Source organism: Sparus aurata, chromosome 17, assembly GCF_900880675.1.
Source record: "Sparus aurata chromosome 17, fSpaAur1.1, whole genome shotgun sequence".
NCBI lineage: Eukaryota > Metazoa > Chordata > Actinopteri > Spariformes > Sparidae > Sparus > Sparus aurata.
This window is the reverse complement of record NC_044203.1, coordinates 16,944,800-16,970,368: the sequence shown is the minus strand read 5'-3', so window position 1 is coordinate 16,970,368 and position 25,569 is coordinate 16,944,800. Positions and strand designations below refer to the sequence as shown.

The 25,569-nt window shown below is 44.0% G+C and overlaps 1 protein-coding gene across 2 annotated transcripts in view; it reads left to right on the top strand.

Annotated features, from left to right (window-relative positions):
* The first annotated feature begins 642 nt into the window (after positions 1-642).
* Positions 643-25,569, top strand: part of LOC115567676 (transmembrane protein 65-like) — a 44,412-nt gene continuing 19,485 nt past the window's right edge. The window contains exons 1-5 of one of the 2 annotated variants that reach the window (XM_030394496.1): positions 643-1,053; positions 1,276-1,611; positions 20,147-20,191; positions 24,123-24,190; positions 25,303-25,357. In XM_030394496.1, coding sequence (XP_030250356.1) covers positions 1,317-1,611; positions 20,147-20,191; positions 24,123-24,190; positions 25,303-25,357 — 463 coding nt within the window. In that variant the 5' untranslated portion in view covers positions 643-1,053; positions 1,276-1,316. The remainder of the gene's footprint in view (positions 1,054-1,275; positions 1,612-20,146; positions 20,192-24,122; positions 24,191-25,302; positions 25,358-25,569) is intronic. The other variant, XM_030394495.1, reaches the window with a different exon arrangement.

Sequence of the window (25,569 nt, the reverse complement as noted above, 5' to 3'; positions counted from 1 at the left end):
GAAAGCCATGAAATAAAATCAGGAAATAATAATAATAATAATAATAATGTGGGGGGGGGGGGGGGGGGAAGCCATTTTTACCCATGTTGTGTCTTACAGGCCTCCTCCTTTGACACAAATAACTTCCACATGGTGTCATATTTTCTCGGGGTGTGGACCGACTGTGGCCCGGATGAATAGTTCAAATGCCCCACGTGCATAATAGCAGAGAGGGATGGGCACATGTCAAGCACACACACACACACACACACACACACCATCCACACCTTCAGCTAATCCTGAAAATCCCGAGATAGCCTGTCTGTGATTATGTAGTATTATCGATTTTTAAATCTCAGCTGGCTTCACTGTAAGATGCCCCTTTCGGTGCCCTCAGATAAAGTACAATATTCATTTTTAGGGATGGCAAGTTAGATAAAGTTCCAATGAAATATCACAGCCGGGTGGGATATTTACTGCATCCATGATGAGAAAATAAATCACGTGTGTAATCTTTGATTCGCAGGGGAAATGTTCTCTCCTCCACCACGTGAGTAACAGCCGCCCGCTCCGCTGTGCCCTGTGCGCCGCTGGCTGTACGTACGCGTGTCGGTGCCGTCAGAGTTACGCGCGGAGGAAAGCAGCGCTGCTATTGGGCAATATTTTCGGGTCTTTGCCGGAGCCCTCCCATCCGCCTCTCTCTCCCTCTCCCTCCGTATCACCATCCTGTCAGCCAGAGGTTCTCACACCATCCGGGATTAACGCTCGCAAAAATGTGATTTTGGACCGAAGCCCACAGCCAGTCAGCTGTTCGAAACGTTTCGTGCTCCTAATCTGGACGATCTGCTCCTCTCTCTCTCTCTCTCTCTCTCTCTCTCTCTCTGTCTCTCTCCCTGCGGGCGGATACGAGCCGGAGCAGCTCCTCTGTCGTCCTCTAAGGTTTCCTGTGGAGGTTGTCGGACGGGACAGCGGAGCATCGACTTGAGGTGCGTCCGATACGACAAGTTGCGGTTGGATTTTTGTGGACGGCTGTCGCATCATCTCCTGCCTTTCTTGAGCTTCCATCGACATATTGTCAGTGTTGTGGATAGTGGTGGTGTTGTTGTTGTTATTGCTGTTGTTGTCAGGCCCCGTGTGTGTTTTTGCCCTTAAATAACCCAGGCTGCGTCCAGATGGAGGCTGTGTTGGTGGGCGATCGATTCAAATCGTAGCTGAATCCTCGTGTCTTGTGTGTGTTTTTTTAGATGAATCCAGGCTCAGTGTGTTAACCGGGCCTGTTGTGTTGTCCTCCATCAGGTCATCTTTACTCTACACCACCCCCTTCCTCCGTCCCAGAGATGCTGCCCTGCCTGCGGAGAGTGCTGCGGCCCGCCCTCTCTCTGAAAGCCGGCGCCGGGTTGGCCACAGCCGGGCTCAACAGCCACCAAGCGTCCCCGGCGCGGTTCGCCCCGGAGCCCCACTTCCCGGCGCTGGTGCAGCGGTGTAACCTGGGCACACACCCGCTGAAGGAGCCCGTGGAGCCCCTCAACTCGCCCCGCGGAGCCAAGGAGTTTATTTATAGCCTGCATCCGACTGAGCGCACCTGTCTGCTGAGGGAGCTGCACAAGTTCGAGTCCATAGCCATAGCTCAAGGTAGGTGATGCGCACAACACAAGTCATGAGTGCACAACATATACACACCTTCTGTTAATGAGTGAAAACCCTTCATCAGAGAATGACTTATTGAAAAGAATCTTCATTTAAAGAAGTAATAATTGATGTAAATGGCTTGTGCATCAATATTCACCTATCAGCCTAATTGTCATTGATCCAGTTCCAGGCTGTGGCTCTGAGGATCAGGCTGTAATAACACATGGAGGGACTGATTTGAATCCCCTGAAGGTTAATGGAAGTCTTGAGAGAGTCCAAAGTTGCTGTTTTAAAGAGTTGTTGTTGTTGTTTTTTTTAAAACATTACCCCATTTCCATCATGTAGGACAGCCAATTCCCAGAATGCAGTTCAGCGGCTGACCCTGATCCCTGACCTCTGACCTCCGTGTGCGCCGAGAGAATCTATCGCCGGCGATCAATATTAGTTTGTTTCAATCGCTGTAGCTCTTTTGCCCAAGTCTATTACTCGTTCACCACTCACACAGTGCAGCACAGTGTCCGGACACTCACATGTTTAAATACTGTATCAGATGATTCCTGGGTGAATATACAGTGCTGGACCAGGATGCAGGATTAGTTTCCTCACCGCAGGATGCCATTAGCACCTGCCACTGCCTGCCAAACACAGGGTACATGTCGACAATGGCAGGTACGAATTTCAGGTTAGGATATTTGGAAAATCAGTACTCAGGGTTTAAGGTTACGCAATATATTCCATATTTCTACTGTCAGATACCACCGACAATTTCAGCTTGGTGGCAGGCAACAAGATTGAGTTCAGTGACCTGGAAAAACTTAATTTCAGAGTCTGGCCAACACAACAAGAGGATGCTGGTCTGGTTCCCACCCTCTTTGTCGACGTGTTAGTCGGGCGTTCTGGAAACTCCAGCATGCTCGTTGCTGTGAATAAACAGTGTGTGTTGTGGACTGTCCGTTCTGTCCTGAGGAGAACTTGGTTGGTGATGTGTCCTCTCTGCAGAGTGAATCGATACCTCTGACACAAAAATGATGTTTCCATCAACCATGCACACAGGCTATCTGTTGTCCTAATAGTTGTTTTTCCTTTTTTTTTTTAACAAAGCTTCTCCCATTTCTTCCCAAAATTCATCAATCACACCATCCTCTAATGCGACGCTGTACCGTCGTTCTGTCTGTGTTCAGTATCAGCTGGACCGAGGGTCATACTCATTTAGAGGCTCATTCCTGACCTGTCCACCTCTAGCCAAGTGATTTTAACCCACTGGCCAAGTACAATATTTGATTCCTCCTAGTGCAGCATGTTAAGGTGGTCTGTTTCTCACTTCACTGTACGAGCGCAGAGTCGAGACATAAGACGGGCTACACGAACCGGGAGAATGAGATCATGAGCGTGTAAGAGAAGGAGGACGACGACGGCGGACGGCCCCCAGAGGGAGAGGGAAAGAAGGAAGTGGGTCGATCGATAACTGAGATAGAAGAGAGTAGAGGGAGAGAACGAGAAAAGACATGAGTGATGGTGGAGACACCACAGTACACGAGGCTCTCTCTGGGTGCACGCTGCTACGAGCTCCTGTCACCCTCCGTATTTCTCTCCGGCAGTAGAATTGCAGAGACTGGCGCTTGGAAAATAGGTTCTCATTATTTTTGTTTTATCCCGGCCACATTATGGTGGAAAGTTAATCGATGCTACTCACACTTTGTCAGAGAAGATATCGATAAAGATATAAGATTCATGGCCCTGGAATTGTGGATAACAGACGAAGCCCTTTTTGCTCGTGGTGGACGAATGATTCCCCTTCCATGCAGGGTACCTTCAAATCTTTCCGCCAAAGTTACCTCGAAAGAATCCCCCAAAACGTCCTCATCAACGTTTTGGAGCTCGTCCCCTCCTATATGACGTGCTGTTTGTTCACTAACTAAACCAACAAACTGGCTGAACTCGCTGTACGCTGAACCCCCGGCTCATTTAAACCGTGTCACGACAGCTTGCTGAATGTTGAACATACATGCATCTGTTGCTATTCATAGCGTCGCGTCTTCGCTGTCTCTTGTCAGCGTACAGTATTGCGAGGCTCCGAGTAGCGAGTGGCAACGACGTGCACAAACGCTGACGCCGTGGCTTGAAAAGTTCCACGCTCGCTCAGTATATATGAGTTTCTCTGGTCTTTCCCACCAAAGACACATTCTCCACAAGTCGTTTTTCACCTCATCGGAGGAGGTTTGTGCTGCATCATTTCTCTGTTTCCTGGTGTCATAACCCTGCATCAATATAACAACAGGGGGGGGGGGGAATCATGATGCAGTATGTGAGGGATGGTATTGATTCTCTCTCCATGTATGATAAAACCGGCCTGTGGTGCTTTCCGCTGACTTACGGCATCTTTTCTGGTTGCAGTAGTCATTTCAGCAGTCATAATAACACAAAACTGGATGGCAGAGACATCGTGCGGGGATGATGGTTGAGCTCAATGGTTATTTCTCTAATCACATAAAGGGTGCTGTTGTGTTGCCGTGTAGTGGTCACACACCTTTAGTGAAGGTTATTGCTCAATCAAATTAGATCCTGTTTCGATTTCTCCACACTCCTCCCAGGAACTAAATTGCTTCCCACGCCGCGAAAGAGCCCAACTGACTTGTTTTCATAAAAGAAGAAACTCAGTTTGTCTCTCAGCTAATTTGAAATACCCCCCCCCCAGTCCCGATCACTCTCTCTCCCCGTCATTTTACAGCCGTTTAAATGAGATCCTCCATGCTCACCGACCCTCATAGTACATCATTATTTTCCTGTCGGATGTGGCTGATTGCATCCTGACCACATGCTGCGAGCCTTCCCCTTCGCGCCACAAACATCAACACTGAGCAAACAGTGCTAAATCCCCCATGAGCCTCGCCGTGGAGGGTTTTAAATCAGAAATAAGCTCACCACACTGAGCCACAGTTTCCGTTTTCCTCCTCTGAAATGTCAAGAAGAGTACATTAAAACGTCAACATTTTTTAGGATTCAAAACCACCAAAAACTCAACCAAAGATGAGAGATACATGTGAGCTAAAGCACCGGTGTTACTGCCCACAGAGGACAGATACTCTCACCTATGGTTCCTGCCTGGCTGGAGCTTGCTGACGTCCTCACCTTCGCGCTATAAACACCCTCAGGGATTGTCTTACCTACTGTATATGGGGGCTGCGGACGAGCTGAATCAGTGATTGCCGGACCGGCCGGCTCGCTCTCTCCCTGCCTAAGCGCTGAGTGATTGATTTTTTAGACAGGCCTATCAGCATCCATCATCATTCCACCCCAGAGGACACCTGAAGCAAAACCTTTTTTATTCTTCTTTTTTTTTTTCCTGAAGTTTCACATGCAGGGGAGGAAGCTGGGTGTCTGTCTGTGGCTGAGGCTCACTGACCTATCTCAGCACTGGGTAGTCCTCTGGGTTAATGGATGCTCCTGCAGTATGTCTGTGCTCAAAACAACGAAAACAAAGTTTAGCAAGGGGGTCTGCTAGCATAAGCTAAGGACCAGCTTCAAGCGCAACACAGAAGTTCCACAGAGCCCCTTTTTAGAGCTTTATTCACGTTTAGTCACGTTCGTTGACTTCCTGCTTCACTCTGCGACACAGTATTTGGTGACCCTCTGAACGCTATAGCGACGGGCTATATATCTTTAATATAGATAGTTGATGGATGAGTCTCATTCGTACCTCCTCAAATGGTGACGCTTTGGGTTGGTGGCTGGCTGGACCTACTACACCAAGTGTCGGTATTTGGTACCTTATAAATTGGACCTTTAAACCCTAACAATTAATGGACTTTTTGGCCACTTTGGGGCAGCGCATCAAGCCATAAGCACAACAGCTGCTTATTTAAACATCTGGCAGACTCAGAGCAACATAAGCATTCATTTCAAATTGTACTTCTGGTCATTTGTTGAATCTGAGTCCGTACAAACCAAAACCAAAACCACAACCACAACAAGGAACTGAAAGATGCTTAAAAGCTCTACCGAGCTGTGGAGAACTGAATAGACAGTGGAAGGAACATTATCATTCGTCAATAGAATCAGCTCCTTTTTACATTAACATGAATGCTGATTTAAGGTAGCAGAGACAGGAAAATGTCCACGGAGCATTTCTATGGGGAAACTCAAGGACCGGACTTTAGTTTGAGTGGAGACAAGAGAGAGGGATAAGAGCAAGCATGTTGGGAGTGAAGGTCAAAAACATGCACAATCACCTGTCCGGGGGGAGATTTAGGGTCCACTTTAGAAGAAGAAGAAGAAGAAAAAGAAGAGGAAGAGTTTGAAAGGGGGCAAATGAGTTGGGAGACAGAGGTGAGGTGGGGATGCAGACATTCAGAGGTGGATGAGAGATGAGTTAACAGGCAGGAAGGAAAAAAAAGGGTGGAGAGGAGAACCATAAAAACAATGAGGGAGCTAATTAGGTGACTCAGACATATTTAATGAGAATATCGACACCAGCTTTTTCATTTCTAGGACTATTGGATCTGCGCTGAATAGATTGACTCGAGCCTGAAATGGAGAACGAAGAATGAGCTCGTGAGAGGTGTTTAAATGTCGATGAATTACCCACAAGGCCCATTTTCTGATTGACTTCTTATGACGTGGTGTTTTATGACAGCACAGAAGAATAAAACCCACCACGGCTGAAAACATTCTACGTTTGTGACCCACAGCACAGTTAAAGTGTGCATTATGACGACTCCTAATTGTCGTGTTTGAGATCTCAGTAATAACGCTGTCGGAGAATAAAGGCTTCAGTTTAGTCATTATTGCGCTGCTCTCACAAAACAAATGAACCGCTGTGGCTGAGGCAAAACATGAATATTTGAAATAACTTCTAAAATTCATATCAAACACAGAAATGATGAATTATTAAACGAGGAGAAATGCGAGAATGCTCTAACGATGTTGAAATCTCATTGCGATGGTATAATGTAATGATTACAGAGGGCGGAAATAAAGGGACCTCACAGTGGTGAAGCATGGTGATGAGAATATTTCATTCAATAAATGTAATGCATTTATTTACTTGAATATCATTATTTTCAACCCGGTGCATGTCTGCTTGGAGCCGAGCACGCTAGCTGTAGGAAATGGGACTGTGATATCTTTTTACTTGATTCAGTCTTCATTTAATCGTCTCATGGAGAAAATCAAGAGAACAAAAGAATATTCACTGAACACGGTAAGCAAACAGAAGGAAAAGCACTTTGGGAGCACTTGAATATGTTTACATATTTACATGTGCTAAAACACATTACCAGTCCTGCAGCACTGTATTCTCCTTTCTGCCTGAAGCGCTCTGTTTGAGCTCCTGTCTCTTTAGATCCCTCCTGAATACACAGTCTCCTCTGATTGGTCAGCTCACACACGCCTGACCCAACACCCCTAACAACAACAACAACAGAGCAGCCGTGCTAAATCAATTCTTACAGTGCCAAACTAACCGCTCGGCATACCTAATGCAAGTCTGTGACACAGTGATGAAGTGTGATGTCAAGAAGACAGGACTGACGATGCATTTCAGGAGCAGTCTTTTCTGTGGGAGATAAGAGCGTCTGACCTTTTAACCTTTTAACTTTTCAGGTTTTGAAGCACAGTCAGTGCGATATTCAACATTACACAGCCTGTAAACACTGCAGCAGACAATTCTTTTGTTAAAGTAACTTTAGCTACAGTTAAAAAAAAAGTCCTTTACATAAGTTTTAATCTAAATCCCGTATCACCAGGAGTAAAAGCTGACCCATGCACATTTTTTATGATTAAAGGAAAAAACCTATTCCTCAAACCTATCCGACAGGGAACATATTTGCATATAAAAGAATCTTGTTCACCTCACAAAAAAAAAAAAAAATCAAGACTTGCTATAAAATAAGGTAGAAGCACGGAGAGAGGGGGCTGAAAGATTTAAAGGAGAAGTGAAGGAGAAATGAATCAGATAAATGAATGAATAAGCCACCAGAGATTCTTCTGCTCCATCTGGTCCTCTGCGATCATCGACGCTCAGTTATCGAGTGACTCAGTGACATCCGCGATACTAACAATGTTTTCCCACCGGCCTGCTGTTGAGGAGGAATATGCGAGAGGAGACGAGATAGAGGCAATTTCCCTTCATGGCTCGACGGACGGAGGAGAGGCGGTGGAGGGGAAGTTAATTGGAGATGCAAAAGAGGAGAGAGAGCAGCGGGAGGAGGAAGTGAGACGTCTTTATAGGGTTGTTTTTTCGAGGCTGCCGTACAAATCTCGCAGAACAAGCCATGCTGCCTCTTTGTTTCGTCAACCTGTCTTGTATTTATTATCTTCTATCCTAAAGTTGAAATCTTCTTCTCCATCATCTGGATCTCGTCTTGAACCACCACCACATTCAGCAGATATAATAAATCCTGGATCAGAGCTCTCATCCTCTTTCCTCGGGTATGCCTGTTGTTGAAGGGAGGCCTAATATGCTCTACTGTATGCTCAGCTCGGTATATTGCTTCCGCAGTGCCTGGTGGTGATATTTGATTCCACCTTTTATGTTGAAAGGGGAAGCCATATCCTCTATCCGCCTTTCAGATTATAGCCTTCTCGCCTGAAATAAATGACAAAAGGAGAACCTTTTTCATTTTCTCTATTGTGCTGCCGCTCACACAGTATTGTTGTCATGCAGATGTGCACGCTGTGCTGCATCACCGTAGCCCATGGTGACATTTGACCTGCTGTGACCCGCACTCAAACAGAAATGAATCCATGCAGTATGGAAAAGTCGAGGCGTGAGTGTTGCGGCGCCGCCATCGGGCTGACATTCGACTTCCTGAAGAGCAGCAGTGACTCTCGCAGAAGTACTCGAGCTAATAACATGCCACACACTCGGCTGAATCACCGCCCGGTGGATGCTGTCGCGGTGACATTTCTGTGGTGGTGATTTGTGCACAGATAGCACCCGTTCATCACACACACTGTAATAGCCTTGCGTCCCGCTGTGTGTGTTTATTGAGCGCATTTTGCTGCCAGCAAGAGAGATGCCTGCAACCATTAATAACTAATCACTCTCATTTTGCCGAGGAGACTTCAGACTCCTTGTGGGGTGCTGAACTTATTTGGTTTGTGAGCTCCCTGAAAGAAGCCAAAACAAAGTTTTCCACTTAAGCGCTGCAAACTCGGACGTCTAAACACATAATATAAAAAGACTGAGGCTAACAGGTCAACCTCACTAGTTGATGATCCACATAGAAGACAGGTACATGTTGCCATGTATACGTAGCTAGCCCTAGTGTTGTAAGCGTGGGTCATTTGATTTCATCCCAGCATTTTCATTTTCAGCCTTTGCTTGCCTACTTGGACAAGCAAGGTGGTTAGATGTTTTTCAGTTTATAACAGGTACGTTCAGTCATTAAACATCTGGAATAAACATTCCCAGTGTCAACACTGCACCAGAGCTGCTAACATTAGCCTTAATGGTGACACAGTTGCACCCAGGGCCACAGTGGAGAAATAGCGGGACAGCAGCGACACTCTGGGTTTGCTAGCCTGTCATGATCCAGGCATTTTTTTTCCATTGTAACCTAAAACACTTCTGAAATGTGGTTACCTAACAAATTGCCACAGTAGCTCGTAACCAAGTTAGCCCGGTATGCTAATCTTTGCAGCTTAGAGCTGTTAAACACACTGCAATACATTCTTTACATCTTTCACTGTCAAGACACGACATATTGAAACTGTTTAGGTGCATGCTATCGTATTACAGTCCCAAGAACACCATTTCAGCGTAGAGGAAAACAGATCTGCTGCATGAGTTATTCAGTTCTGTCTGGACTATCGTTGTTCAGATGTTGCCCTCAAAATCAATCTGTACCTTGAAATTCACAACCACCGTATTTTAACATATTTCTTTCTATCTCCTTTTCCATTCTTTAACAGTAAATCAAGGCCAAGTTTAAAGGAGAGTATGTGAGATCGTCCTCCGATTGGCAATCTGGCACCAATTAAAATTTCATGATTCAGAAGATAGGAAAGTGAGGAGGGAAAAAATCGCTGCATATGGCTTCTGTTTCTTTGTGATACCCAGACAGATGGATCAAGGCATGAATCAAATTACCCAGGCACCACAGAAGCCCTCTTAAAAATATTATGCGCAGCGGGATGTGTTTGATATTCAAGGTGGTGTTTGTTTGTGTGAGTCCGTCCCTTCGATCAGGAGGTCGCGCAGCCTCGGGGATGGATCATTTTCAGTTTCTTTAATGGAGCAGTGCGACCTCCAAGGACAGCACACGCTCGCTTTATGACACCTCGCTTTCCTCTTTACTTCCCTCCTGTCATTCAGTCCCTCCCTGCACCTGCATGCCACAACACACTTCACATCACAGCTCCCTAGCTGTTTTTCTCCTTGGGTTGTACCTGGGCCCTTCAGAGGCTTCTGTGACTCACCTCGCTGCGCAGTCATCAAGGCTGCTGATTTCGCCGCAGCCCCACAAGACTAAAGTCAGCACTTTACAGTAGACATTGAGGTTACTATTTCTCTCGGGGCGCTCTCATTTGGAGTCTTGTTTTGTGTCCGCCTGACAAATGTAAAGTCATATGTTCTCTCTCCTTTTAGCTCTGTTTTTGGTCTCCACCGACCCCTGAAATGAAACGCTTCGCTACATTCACGAGCTAGCCGCTAATGTTGTCACCTGCCGCTTGATGCTGTAGTGCGGGGACAGTTTTTAAGACCATTTACCACAAAAAGACAGCTGCCTGCTGTGTACTGATAAGAGAGCAGCGAGGGGAAAGCAGTAAAGTCGTGGCCGTAAAAAAAAAAAAAAAGCAATAAGCTGAAGCTAAAGAAAAGCAGAGTCAGGTGATAATTCTGGGGGTTCATCACACCGAACAACCACTTATACACTTCCATTGATGATTAAAAAAATAACGATTTTGGCAGCTGTAAATGCCTTATTATAAGTGAAATGCTGCTTCCCCTGTTTTTCTCACCTTAATTCATTCAGGGAAGGTTCACTGAGAGCATTGTGTTCTTTTCAAGGAACACCCTGTTCTGCCCAGTGTAACCATTCTCTGATCTGCTGGTTACCGAGCAGCTTAATGGGAACAGTTGGGGTTAAGGGGCCTTGCTCGAGGTCACCTCAGTGGTGGTAATGAGGGAAGGGAAAAGAGCTGTCATCCTTTTTCCCCACCCAAATTAATCCTGCCAGCCTAGGAACTGAACTGGCGACCCTCTAGTCACAAGCCCAGTTCTCATTTAAGAGAGTCCTGGTCAAGGTCTACTCTGTACGAGAGTGGACAAGCTCCAGCTGATGAAATCCTGTCACATTGTGGTTCCCACTGTTCAGATTGAATTACAAACATGTAGCGTATCCGCAGTCTGATAAACAATAGAGATTGGTTAAGATCACTCACATGGCTGAGACCAACTGGAAATATTCCTGCAGCCCTCCTCTGTTTGGCTTCAGTTTGTGTGGTCTTTGCTTTCCTCAAGGGTACGTTTCCTCTAAACAAGCATTCAGAGTGTTTAGAAGCAGCCCTGTAATCATGATCAAGTAAATCCTGTAACACAACATGAAAAGACATTTGTGCTACAACCATTTAAAGCACTAGCACAAAAAAACACAACTTTACCCCATGCCGCCTCTGCTACAGTACAACTACAGAGGAAACACTGAAGTTTATACCGACTGCTTTTTTTATTGTCCACTCAGCAAACACGAGCATTTATAAGTCGTGAAATGGCTCCGGTTGACATGTAAAGGGGGGCAGAATGACTTTATAAACAGAAATAAACAGGCTTTTCCTTCAAATGAGTTGACTTCGAAAAAACTAAGTCTTGTACAAGCGGCGCGCAGGTGGTTGAGTGGTTAGAGCGCATGCCATAAGATGCAGCCGACACCGGTTCGATTCCGGCCGGAGGTCCTTTGCTGCATGTCACCTCCCCCTCTCTCTCCCATGTTTCCTCTCTGTCTACTGCTAATAAAGGTGTCTATGCCACAAAAAATCTTAAAAAAAAAAAAATCTTGTACAAGCAGCATTCTCAGAGCTGCTGCCGTTTATCAGCAGAGAGGGATTCAGCATAGTTTGTGCCAGTGTTGCACCATTTGAGAAGTTCTCCTCGCCCTCGCTGCTACACACAGTGACACACTGTATGCCGGCACACAAGCAACAGAGGAGAGTCTGAAAGATGGTTTGTATGCACCTACACAGTGGTCGTAATCACTCTAAATAAGTACCAGAATTGTCTGCCCACACGTTTTCCGCGTGTCCCGCTGGTGATTATTCATCTGGTCAATGACTAATTGATATCTCGGCGGCCAGGTGCGCGCAGTTAACTCGAGAATAAGCTTCACTGTTGTTGACAGGGTTGGAGAACCGGCAAGCAGGGGCGGGATACAGTTCCCCCGGCGACGGTATTTGTCGGGGATCGTTGGTGGTTTGTATCACCAACATCGTGGATTAAATCTTATGCGTAAAAACATGTTTTTATTGTTACAGTGTTTTATTATTAAGCATTCATTTAAAATGCATGAGCTCCCGGGGGACTGCAGCGCTACGAATGTGCAGAGATTTTAGCCCACCGCTCGATTAAACATATTCCTTTTTTCCTCTGTGCTCGGCTCCTTTTGTCCCCCATTGAGGGGAGCGAAACAAGACTTTGTTCTCCTTTCCCTTCCGGTCTCTTGTGGTTTTCCATTTGTCAGGGGGCGCATTTTCAAGGATTCTGTGGTTGTTTTTCCGTCTGTTCCTGTGTTTAGTTTCAGGTCCTCTGAAGCCTCTTTAATTGGCACAGTGGGAATAGACCGGTGGATTTATTCGGTCTACCTGTCATATGGAGCTCGCTGAACTCACAGGAGGGGAAGAAAGTACTTTGCTGAAATTTAACTACATTGTTAGGCTTGGGTTTGTGTAGTGTCATGCTCCGGCGCTTTGTAATTTCCTCTCACAGGTATATACTGGCTGGGTTATCTTGCCTTTGGTGGGGGGTACTCATTATTTTCCCTCCGCCTACGTGAGTATTTTAAGTCTTGATGTGACCTTCAGAAGTTCTCCAGTAAACATGTAAATAGGAGCACATACACTTTAAAATAGAAATAAACAGGCCGTCCTCCAAATGAGTTTTAATGTGTAAATCAGAAGTTTAAGGCTCATTTTACTTTTAAATTAGACAAGAAACAGTTTTTTCTCTCCTGTTTTTCACAAGTCAACGCAAAAGATCCGAGCCTTGTTTTGTGGACAGAAACTAATCGTTTCTCCATATCCATTATGGTCAGTGTGTACCAAGACGATCCATCCACCTGACAGATGAGGCGCATCAAGATGCTGATTAAACATGATAAACAGGAACATGATTGCACAGATGTGCTCTGGACTGATCCCAATTCAAAACCACTTTCAGCAAGGGGAGCGTGCACTTGGCACACGTTTCAGAGCTGATGCCTGTGAACTGAATCTTCACTTCACTATTTTAAACTGTCTCCAATATAATTTCTGAGAATACAGCAGTGCATCCAACTGGCCTTACGACCAAAGAACACGTGTAACAGCATCATCCCAGATCTCCACATCTGGATTCTTCAGCTGCAAGATCCTCTGAGACCGCCCACCGGGACAGCTGATACAACAGTTGGTTTGCAAAACCAAAGAATTTCTGCACCGAAATTCTGCATGCTGTTTTTCACTGTACCGGGCAAATGGCAGTCAGCGTGCACGGTGTCATGTGGGTGGTAGCAGTTTGCTAATGTCAGCGTTGTGAACAGATCGCCCCTGGGTGGCGGTGGCGTTATGGTAGAGGATTGATGACAATGTGAATACACAGATACTGTGACGAGATCCTGAGGCCCACTGTCCTGCCATTTGTCTGCCACCATCACCCAGACCTTGCCGCATGTTCTTGCACAGCACCGTGTTGCAGGTCTATGGCGGTGAAATGAAGATTCAGTTAACAAGAAACGGCTCTGGTGGACATTCTGCAGTCATCCATCCAAGTGCACGCTACCTCAAAACTTCTTGCGACATTTGTGGCATCGTGTTTTTGGGATAAAACTGCACATTATAGAGTCCCTTTACTGTGATTAGTCCAAAGCGCACCTGTGCACAAATCATGTTGTTTAATCAGCATCTTGATATGCGACACCTTTCTGGTGAATGGATTATCTTGGCAAAGAAGAAGAGTGAATACATCCAGTCTTACATCTTTTACTTCAAACTCTGGGAGCCAAAACAGAAGTATTAATGTTCATATTTTAGTTAAGTGTACACATAAAGAATCACCTCATTGGTTGCTTTCATTATGTTGTACTTTATTACAAATATTATGCGATAGTATGATGTAGTTTTCTATCTATATCTAATCACCCATTCTCTGACAAATTCTTTGCAACAAAACATCGTTTTTAAGCAAATCTTTTCCCATTTGGTGTTACGTAATGACTGTCCTGTCCATTGTGGCCCGTCATCTGTGTGCTGTGTAATTTCCTCTCTTTCTGCCTCATGAATCATACAAGAATAGCGAGGTGCTGTGCATTTGATGAATGGCTCCAACCTTCCACTGATCCCATTCTTCTGAACTATTGATCTCATGCACGCACATGCTTGGTCACACACACCAGCGTTTGCAGACTCAGAGTACAGATGATGTGATTCATATAGATAAATGCATTCTTGAACACTCTCACACACACACACACACGCACCGCGTTCCCTTCACACAATAGCCTGTGTTGTATCACACCACACTGCCATAATGAGAAACCCCCTCACTGTGTGAGTGGTGCAAATCCAAAATCAATAAAATCCTGAGGGAAAAACATGGATCTTTCTTAGTTTACAATTGCTCGCAAAGGGGCCAAGACACACACACACACACACACACACACACGCACACACACAGAATGTATTGCACTGCTGCACAGTCCCTTGATGAAAAATGCCCCTGCATTGTTCTTGTTTATACCCTCAAACACCTGAATTTGCAGAAAATCTATCTGCCTCTATTTATAATTTTCATTCAGGTGACTGAATGTGGCGACAGACCTTTATTCATCCTAACTGATGTTTGCTGAGAGAGAACTCGGCTCTTGGGTCCTTTCACAGACTTAGCTCCGATTTCCAAAACTCGTGCTGTTTCATTCTCGTTTCATGCTGTATCGGCACCAAGAGACAGAATAAGTGCGGGTTAAGCCGTTTGTCACAGCAAAAACAAAGACAAGAAAGTGTGAGTGGGTTGACAACCACAGCAGAGGAGTGTTATTGGTTGTCTCCTTAAACAGACAGCTGCGGGGAAGCATGCAGCCTAAAAGTAAGTTAAACCAGGAGAGAAGAACCAACCAGAGCACAAATATATAAATGTTTGCAGATCGGTGTTGAGATTGAGTTCTTCAGCATGAGCCTTTGTGCTATTTGGCTGTGAGAGTATAACGTTTCACCTTTAACCAGTAGGAGTGTCTGATGAGGCACATTAGTGGTCGGACGCAGAAGTTTAATATAAGATGACAAGACGAGACTTTTTGCAAGAGCTAAATTAGCTGTCAGCCATGCTTGTGGAACAGCTCAAGGAATGGCTCTTCTGGCCTGCCACAGTGAAATATCTCAACAACTCGGATGGATTGCTGTGAAATTTTGCACAGACATTAATGAGCCCCTCAGGATGAATTGTGATGTCCTTGGTGTTCCCCTGACCTTTCATCTAGACCCCCTGAGCACCCAAACCGGGTCCATTGTTTTCGTTTATGCCCAAATTATTGCAAGACTAACGGCATTCCCATCCAGTTCTAATTAGCAAGTGTCGGAATGCTCACATGCTAAACTCGGATCATTGTGAGCAGTCGTTATCCAATCTGCGAGTGCGTCCGCCCTGGACAGTTTGGTACCATGTCACCACTCAGTAAAAATGGACACTTTGTTAAGTAGCTTAAGTTTGAGATCACCCTTGCGATAAAAAAAAATGCTATGCAGTCAAAAATAATCAGTAGCACATGTTAATATAATTCTCAACTAACTTTAAAAAACGTTGGTTTTACTGATTTTCTGTGTGAGCTCGTCCAAGTGGCGTCGCCGTACCAAACCGCTTAGATGGCGGACACACGTGCACATGCAGAACCCACATCTGGTAGTGACAAGCATGTTAGCATGTTTAGCATTTAGCCCAAAGCAGAGTTGCTAGCATGGCTAGGGACTGTTAAAGTTATTTCAGTTTGTGTCCTCTCATTTAAAAATTTGACTCAACAGGCATGTTAAAGTCTCTGCAATTTTGTTGGCTGTGTGCTGTAAACGCTAAGAACAGTTGTAGCAGACTTGACAATTAACAGCTAAGATCTGTGTCCAAAATGGCGACACATCGTGTTTTTCTGTTTATCTGTAAACAGTGTTAATCGGCTGACAGATACTTGTGCTGCAGTCGGATTTCGAGGAACGCACGAGACGAATGAAACATGACTGCTTTGGTATTTAATCGTGCTCGTGGTTAGCTACTCATCACAGCCCATTAAATGTTTTCAGGACTCGTGTCTTGTTGGAATTGAATTCTCTTGAGACAGCAGCTCTTGGGGATTTAAGACACCATGCAATCAATACTTTGTACCCGAGGAGCTCTGGGGCCGATAGACAGCCATGTTGGCTATCGCACCACTAATAAACGGCTGCATGAAGCCTGGTGGATTGGGAGAGAAAAATCTTCCAGGGATTCTGTTTCTCGTTAATGGCTTTTTTTCATGTGACTGGTGATGAGACGGTGACTCAGCTGCATTGTCATTTGGCCTCATTCTTTTTAAGCGATGGCAAAATATAGCTGGGACAGGCTCCTGATTCAGGGCCAAAATGATGCATTAGATTATTTCTATCACATCAAAGTGGGACAGAATTTCTTAGATTGATCACAGACCTGCACTGGACCATTGTTCAGCAGCACATGGTCACAGTAAACTACTGTCTGGGAATAGTTGGCTGAGCCAAAACATCATACATTTTTAACCACTCTGTATCTTTTGAGATCCCAAAAGTACATTGTTTATACATTATCATATTTCGGAGCTGATATAACCTCCTCGACTCTAACAAGTCATTTAAAAATCTCTTTAAAAAATCACTGTTTGGATGTGGATCCTAACAATGTGTAGCATTTTGTTAACAGCATTCATTCTCCAGAGCTCTTCCTGAAGGGGAGACCCCTGAATGTTTTTGAGGACCACCCGGGATATTACCAGTTGTTTTCACCGAGACCTCAGAACATCTGCAGTGGTGATGGTGGCAACTGACACAGGGAGCAATTTGAAGTCTGTTGCTGTAAGTTTAAGTTTAGGTCGCTGTGTTTTTTGAACTGTAACAGACGGATCAGAGATTCCTCAAGGTCCTGACATGAACAGGGATTTCTCAAGATCCCTGTCACAGATAGTCTGAAGGTATTGGATGCACCTGTGATTTTCTCCCTCAGCTGGTTGCAATCAGTCAGCTGGGAGACTATAAGGGGGCTTGCAGTTCCCCTGCTCAGTTGGATGTGTGTTTTCAGAGAGTCAACACCATCAGTTGGCTCTGTTTCCGTTTGGGGTGAAAATCTGAGTTGGATGTTTGATCAGTGACTCCCAGTTCACTTTAGGTTTCTGGTCCAATGTTTTGTTGTTTGTCTATCATTTTGACAGCTATGTCCCAGCTATGGGACAAGAGAAAAATAGCACCTTTCTTTCTCACCTTTAAGTTAACTTTTGGCAGTGGACCAAACCACTGTAAGGCATATTGGGGGAACCAATCTTGAGAAACTTGAAAACACATTGTTCTTCATCTTTAATTAGCACAAGTGTTTTCAGTGCATATTATCATACACTTTATATATACAATTTTTTTCACATTTTATAGACTAATCGATTAATTGCGCAAATTATCGGCAAATGAGTCTCAGCCCTGATATGAACTCAAGCTCGGACCAGTGTGACAATACAATCCTGAAGTGTAGAGATTTCTCATGGATGACCAGGTGCCGTGTTTAGGTATAACTTTTCTGTCAGCCCACACATATGGTAGCCTAAACATGCCCGCATTAGTCTGGTCTTGCATGTGCCATGTAGGGGGGACAGTGTGCAAGTATTCCAATGATTAATAATTAAACTTGTGTTGACTATAAGAGTCAGTTGACAAATAGATGGAGGACGCTCTCCAGAAGGACAACATCTCCTTTCACTTTTTTTCAGTTCGAAATGTTGTTTATCATTGTTGTTGTAGGTGCATGGTTTGAATATTAGATAAGCTAAGTTTGTTAGCCTTTATTATGTTTATGAACCTGCGCAAACAAACCCAAGTTGCATGTGCTATTATTGAAGTTTTGGTAATCCTGCTAGAGGAAAAAGTCAAATCTTTGTTAACCCTTCACTGTGGCAGCACTTGTTTGTGATTGACAAGCTATCTCATTTACCTGAGCTCAGCCAAGAATGATTCCACCATCAGCTGTTCAGACGAGGAGGTTTCACTGAGAAAATTTATCGCGGTTGATGTTGCAGCAGACTGACAGCGCTGGCTCACAGACGAGCGCAGGAGGATCATCGAAAAGCCTTTAATTAAATCCTAAAACAACCCCTGAGTGAGTGATAAATGGAGAGAAATGTGTTCTGGTGCTTAATTGCGGAAGCTATCCATCTTCTGTTGGATCAGATCCTCATCTCGTTGTTCAGGCTCTTGTAACTGAGGGGATTTTTCCAACACCTGTGAAATGAGATAAAACCTTTAACAATGCTCCGCAAGGGAGAAGGAACAAAACAATATTTCATTATGCACAAGGTGCCGCAGAGACTGGAGGAATGACAGATCTGTGTGTTTCTGTGTGTAGATATGAGTGCTTGCCATAAACAGTTGTGTACTGTGGGCGTGCCTGCATCATCTGTGAATGGATCAGCAGTATTTTTGACTCTGGCACCGATGAAGGGGACAGCGTCGAGGTGAACAATTGTCTGTGGTCAGCAACATGAGATGGGCTGAACTGAAGACGGCGGTATGGAGCTGGTAACGCGACACCGAGTCCTGAAAGGAAATGAGGGAGAGAGAAGGGGATGGAAATGATAGAAGGCGGCAGACAGGATGGGAGTTAAGAAAGACATGAGATGTTCTTGTTTTGCTTTTTGCAGTTTGTGAAGTTATAGCCTGAATATTGACATTTTAAAGTGGATATTACTAACAGGGGAAGAATTTGGAAATTTTAGACAGGCTATGCTGGCAAAACCTTTTTTCCACCTGTTCTCACGTCATAAACACAGGAGAGAAAATAATTTATGTCAGACTTAGAAAATGGATCAGCAAAGAATTCTCATTTGTCCCTAAGGGCTTCCGTACAGAGGAATAAAGAAACCAGAACATATTCACATTTAAGAAAGCTGCAATCAGATAACCTTTTTTTGGTTTATCACTCAAGTTAATTCATTAATATTCAAAATAGGTGGCATTAATTGAAGTCATTGGAGGTCTCATTTGGTTAGGCACACCGTGAATGTAGCCAAATGTGATTTAAAAAAAGATTAAATGAATAGCTGACATTTCCCGGAGTGACTGCTTGGCAGAATTACTCTCCTCCCAGACGCAAATTAGCATTTTGGCATTTGTTCGGGTTCGAACGTGTATCGAGCTTAGTGAGAACTGTGCGGGGGGGTCCGTCTGCATACGAATGTACGAATGCACATTTGGGTGTTTATTAGCAGTGGAGACAGACTCTGTTTGACATCAGTAAGCGGAATCTGGCCCCGGCCTGGTTTTACCCTGCAGTGGTGCAATAACAACTGAAACTGATGGAACACACTTCATTATGTGTAGACTAACATTTCCGCTGATCTCCGTAAAGCAAATCCAATTTCACAGAACCTGGGAAGGAAATGATCATCATGTCTTTTGTCCTCAGCCGTAGAATCAGTGTAATCCAGTGTTGTGTTAATGTAGTACATACAGTCTGACACATTTTATCCTGCAGCCTCCCGTTGCAGGAAGATGTCACACCTCTTTGACTTCACGGTTTCCCTTTAACGTAGGTGTCACAATGTGGAAAAATTGTGATTAGACCTCAGTAAAATACTTGTATTTTCCGCTACTTTAAGTCAGATGATGGTAGCCCCCTTGAATCTGTGGAAATAAAGGCTGGAAACAAATTTCTCTTGTACCCTCTGTCCCACACACACACACACACACACACACACACACACACACACACACACACACACACACACACACACACACACACCAATTATAATCAGCGCGCTGGCAGCAGAATTATCATTATTCTGACGTCACGTTTGTCCTCATCTGTGTCTCGCTCGGCGCTCAGGGGGGAGCTGGTGAACTGGGAGATGCTCTTTGCTCCTCTTCCTCTGTCTGACTCTCTTTCATCACCCCTGACATATTGCTAATGATTTTCCCCTTCCCTCTACCCATTTTTCCTACTTCTCCTCTCTGTATTCATAAGGTTGTGACTGATAGGCTTTGCCATTTAAGAACCGTCTGACATTTATGCTGGCTTTTCCCCTCCGTCGAAAAGCTGTCCATGGGAGATGCAGTCGCTTTATAATGTTTTCTTCCTTTTTCTCTTCTCTTTCAGGGCAGCTGGAAATTGCACCGCCTACTGCAGCCCAGTTAAGATACGGTGAGTAAACTTGTGTTTTTGTAAACGTAGTTTTTACTCTTTATTTTTCATCCTTCCTGTTCTTGTACGGTGATGATCTAAATGGGTTGTTGTGACATGTCAGCCTTGATTGGCATCCCTCATGTGACCATCAATCACCCAGGAGGATTAATGAGGATTGGTCTTAATTAACATTAATGAGCAGGACACTGTGGTTAGGTGTTGATGAGTTGTTACTGTGCTCCCCATAAAGGCAAGCAGGAAAACATGCCGCAGGCATTGCATAAGGTTTATCTCAAAGTGATCATCAATCAAAGACAATGACAGTGAAATCTGAATAAGGGAACAACGTCTGTTGACATCACAGAGGAAGGTGCGAGAAGCTGAAAAGCCATAAAACTCAAAATGTAGACTCCTTCCACTTTATGACAGAGCGCTTGGTATTTCCAGTATATAGGTATTCCATCATGCAGGACAGAGTGGTTGAGAGTCTGTCTCGACAGTATATCAAGAGCAACTCCCGGTGCAAACAGACTCCTTGTACTCCACCTGGTGTACAGTAAGACACACTGTCTGTTCGGCTAATGGCCTTTTATGATGTTGCACTTTTGTGTATTCAGGGATCAGCAGGTTTATTGATCCATGTTTATGGTTTACATAATCCCGCTCGCTTCCACCGATGTGGTTTATAGTCTTCCTCTGGTCCATAAATACCAGAAATCTCATAGGGTCTGAACATAAACTGATTCAAACAAATAAACAATTAACACAAGGAATGTAAAATACAGAGGTAATAAAAGAAAGAAACGACAACACAAGGTAGTTTAAGATGGGACTGAATTGGCACATAAAGCAAAGAGAGAGACTGGCGCTGAAGAAGATAACCCAGCATAACTCCTTGGTGGAGGTGATTAAATAACTCTGCTGTTATAGTCAAAATAAACTATAATATAGTACAATACTGTATATAAAGCTTACTGTAGTCTCTTCACCTTGTTCATTCTGTTTTCATCAATAGCAGCCATGACGGCTCCGTGTTGTTTGAGTCGACCAGCCCGTCAATAGCCTCAGGAACACCAAGTTTTGCTGCTGCATTTTCGTTTTTTGGCAGTTTGTCATGAGCTTTTTTTTCTTTCTGTGATTTCAGTGTGCACACAAGCAGCAGCCTCAGGTCGCTGACCAGAGGCAGACAGGCAGGTTACTGCAAACAAAGTGTCATGGGAGTCAAGTATAAAAATACAGAAAACGGAAAATGAACTACGTGATTAATAATAATAGTAAACTATACAGCACCTGTATGCGGGTGATTCTGTCCAAAGCTTTTGATCCATAATGACACTTTATGTTCTTTCAACCGTGTTACAAAAGGTTTATCTCACAGGCTCTTGATATTTGATCCGGGCAGGTAAAAGGTTCCAGTCTATAGAAATCTATAGTGTCCTGCGCATTATTTCTCATCAGAAGTGGAAGGTCACACACTCACACATATGTGATCCACCTGCACACACTCCACTGTAAAAGCTTGTGCGGGCATACTTCACTCAACGGGGCTCAGCCAGTGACACAACCTCAGATTTCCCTCCTCTTCTCCTCCTACTGGGAGGTCAGAAAACCTGCTGGTTACCCCAACAGAGTTCATATCAACATGTCTTTCTTTCTCTCTCTTTTTTTCTCGCTTTCTCTCTCTCTCTCTCTCTGTATTTGACAGAGAGATCTTTGTGACTATAAGCAAAAAAACAGAGACATCATCATGTGAGAACATCCCTGCTCTCTGCTCCAGCTGTGTTATCTTTAGTGCAGAGAGCCAGAGCAGGAACGGCACTTCACCACGAGAAGAGAAACACTCTCGAGAAAGAAATATCGACCTCAGCCGCCTGTCACAGGAGAAACGACGTTGAACACGGCACTCGTGATTTTCCTCAAGACAGCGAAGTCTTTGTGCAGCGTGAATTGTGGCTTCGTTGCATTTCTCCTCCAAGAAGTTAACCATTGCAATGATTTCTGTGGGGAAAAAATGCCCTTTTCATTACTGTACAACTGCATCTGTTCAATACATTTGAGTCATTACACTCCACCTGTCTTTAATTTCCTTTAATTATTCAGGCAGTTTCATTGTGATTAAGATCTGTTTTCCAAGAGACCTGAAAACAAGAAACATTCTCAAGAACACAAGCAAGAAAACTACACTATACGCAAAGAATTAATGAACACAGTAACAAGAATTGTAAAAAAAAAAAACGTCGGTTAGTGTAACACAACGCGATAGGAAAGCATCTATGCAAGTCGTGTACATTTTAAGTGAAACAATCTCGATTGTAATCAAACCCGTCATATTAGGCAGGAAGTTGTTTATACTAGTTGGTAAAAAATATTTTCTACTTTGAAATAAAACCCGATATCCTCCCAGATTGTCAATATCCATAATTTTTTCAGTCAATCAGGAAGCGCTGGAATGAGAACAGTTGGTCAGATTCTCTTCGTATATATAACTGGCGACCTGGAAAACAGCAGCAAAACATTATCCAAGTGATGTCGAAGGGAAATGGCCGCCATGTGAATATGCTCTATTGAACAGAAAAGCTGCATTGCACAACAGAAAAAAGCAAAGTTGGCTTGATGGTGGCAGCAGGGGAAATATCAGAGGCCCTCACTTCTCTTCAAAGCATGAAGAAATAATAAGATCAGTTCTAGTTACCCCCATGATTTTTTTTGTAAGAGTTCCCCCACTAAAACTCAAAAAATGCAACATAAAGTGCTGTTATTAGAACCAGAGGGGTCCATTTTTAATTTCCTCCTCTAACCTGCAGCAGGTTTGATAAAAACACCAAGAGACATTTTGTCCTCAAAGGTTTTTAATGTGAAAAACCAGTTAATGCAGCCTGGAAGGGAAGAGTCAAGAAGAGATAAGGGGAGCTCACTGGGAAATTAAAAATTTGAGGATCGCGGTGATCCCTGTCAGCTAAAAAGACGTCAAAATGCAGCACTCCTGGAGCCTGTCGTCACTGAACTGCACCAGCTGATGATGCTTCAAACGAAAGCGAACTACAGAGACAAGAGGCGACGAGTCCAACAGATGTTAAAGGTTACTCTGCACAGAACTCGCTTGTTACATTCGACGCCCGAGTTCTCCATTTGTTTTGTTCTTCTACAGTGAAGCATCCCAACTAAACACCGAGATTAGATTCCGCTGCCCTGAGTACGAAGAGACGGAAGGCTTTTCACAATCCGATCAGAGTCGCCCCGGGTGCAGCGCTGACGTAAAGTCTGTGTTGGAGTTTTTGAGTGAGTGGTCAGTTTGTGTGCTGAGGCCTCAAACGGCAAGACTGAGAGTTCTCGATTTGTAGTGAGGGAGCAGAATAACAGCCCGAGAGGAGAAATCACTGGCTATCAGTAATAATTGTGTTTCAGGCAAACAATTTTCCACGGGTCACTTGTCACTTGAACTGCATTGAACTTTAGCTGGAAAAGACTAAACTCTCCTGGGGTGGTGGGTGGCATTTAGAATCACAGCAAACATCAGTATATCACACTGCATATAAACACACACACAAAGGGAATCTCTTTATGCATCTAATACATAACTCTATTTTGGCCTGGAAATGGAGCTGCTTGATACTGATAACTCAATTTCCAGGAAAGGTCGAGGTTAAACCTTTTTTAATATTCAAGAGTGAAACCCGTCACAGTTTAGAAGTAGAAGAAGAAGAGAGTTTTTCTGCTCGGCTGTGAGGCGGCCGTTCGTACCACTGGCCTCGACAGTGCTGCAGATAACATACAGGATAATAACTTTAATGTCTGAGTTGTGGTACTTTTAGCGTGCACGTCTGTGAAAATTAACACAAACATGACACGCCGCAACTTATTTGCTTCTTGATGACCTTGCACAGTTTCCGTGACGAACCCACAAGAGAAGTCTGTCTGATGTGTTTGTGTTTGCTCTTTCTTTTTACAGTTCTGCTGCACAATGCGCTTCCGTTCGTTGGATTTGGATTCCTGGACAACTGCATCATGATTGTTGCTGTAAGTCTGTCAGCCTCATGTACTGTAGTGCTGAGCGCCCCCGCTGCTCAGAGATTTATAGTGTGTTCCGGGTTTGATTTCCACAGGGGGATACCTGTCAATAAAGGATATGTTGTACTTCAGGAAGCTTCAGGTGGAAGCGTGGCAGGACAGTGAGAAAAATAAATATTTTATGTTTGATAGTACTGTAGTTATCCCTCAGTATACGTCCTGTTTAGTTTCAGTCCCTCATCTCTGTGTTCAGCAGAGTCCTTCCCTTTCTCTTTATCTTTGAACATCCTATACAAGCTTTAGTAATCTTCCTGCTACAAAGCTCCCCACTGTTTAAGTCTTGATTTAAAAGTGTGCTTGCACAGCAGGCTGATTGTTTAACACCAAGATGATGAAATCTTCCGTGGGGCTCTACAAGGAGATGGGAACAAACAAACAAATGAAATCAATCTTAAATAGAAAATAATGAAATGGCATAGTCTGACCAAAAACCCAAAAGACTGTCACAATAAAGGAGAATATTATAGATATTATACAAAAGTGGCAAAATTAAAATGTGAAAATTGAAAAAGTAAAAAAAGCCTTGTGGTTGGATTATTCTCATCTGTGAAGACTTTGTGCATTTGGTGAAAATGGAACGGAAGTTACTGCAAAGGTCGGACTGCATCCTTCAGTCTAGACTGTTAGAGAAACAAATGCGCCCGGCCTGGAGATCTCCATTTTGTATGGCATGATAGATCCTCAGGAAGGTCAGGGAATGCCATTAAAACATACTGGCATCACCAGCTGGAGCATGTTTGATATTCTGATAGTACATAGTGTGAACACTGGTGAATACTTTGAACATTCCTGTACAAAATTGTACGGCTGTTTTATTTAAAAACATGTATGATTGGGATATTTTTCATATTTTATTGTCAACTATCAGTTTTCTATTTTTGCCTCTAGACTTTCAATACTTTCTTTTTATCTTTCGTTATATTTCATCCCCAAGTTAGCCCGATATGATGATGCACAAACAGCCCAGACGTTATCTTGCACTGATGGTTTGTATTACAGAACGACCGACTGAGCTTCCCTGTCTTACAAACTTCTGTGTTGCGTGTGTGTGTGTTTTGCAGGGCACACAGATCGAGCTGTCTATCGGCGTGATCCTCGGCATCTCAACTATGGCCGGTAAGAGAATCTCGTCATCTTAATGTAAAGGAGCAGTTCACCAAAAAATGAAAACTTCTGCGCAGATGGAAAGTTGGGTGAAGTTTTTTCAGCACAGGGCACGAGTAGATGTTGACCGAATATTCGTATTCCAGTCGTGTTTTGGGAAACAATGTTGAAGTAGTTGATGCAGACTATTACCTCACAGACTCATTTTACATTCAGAAATTCAT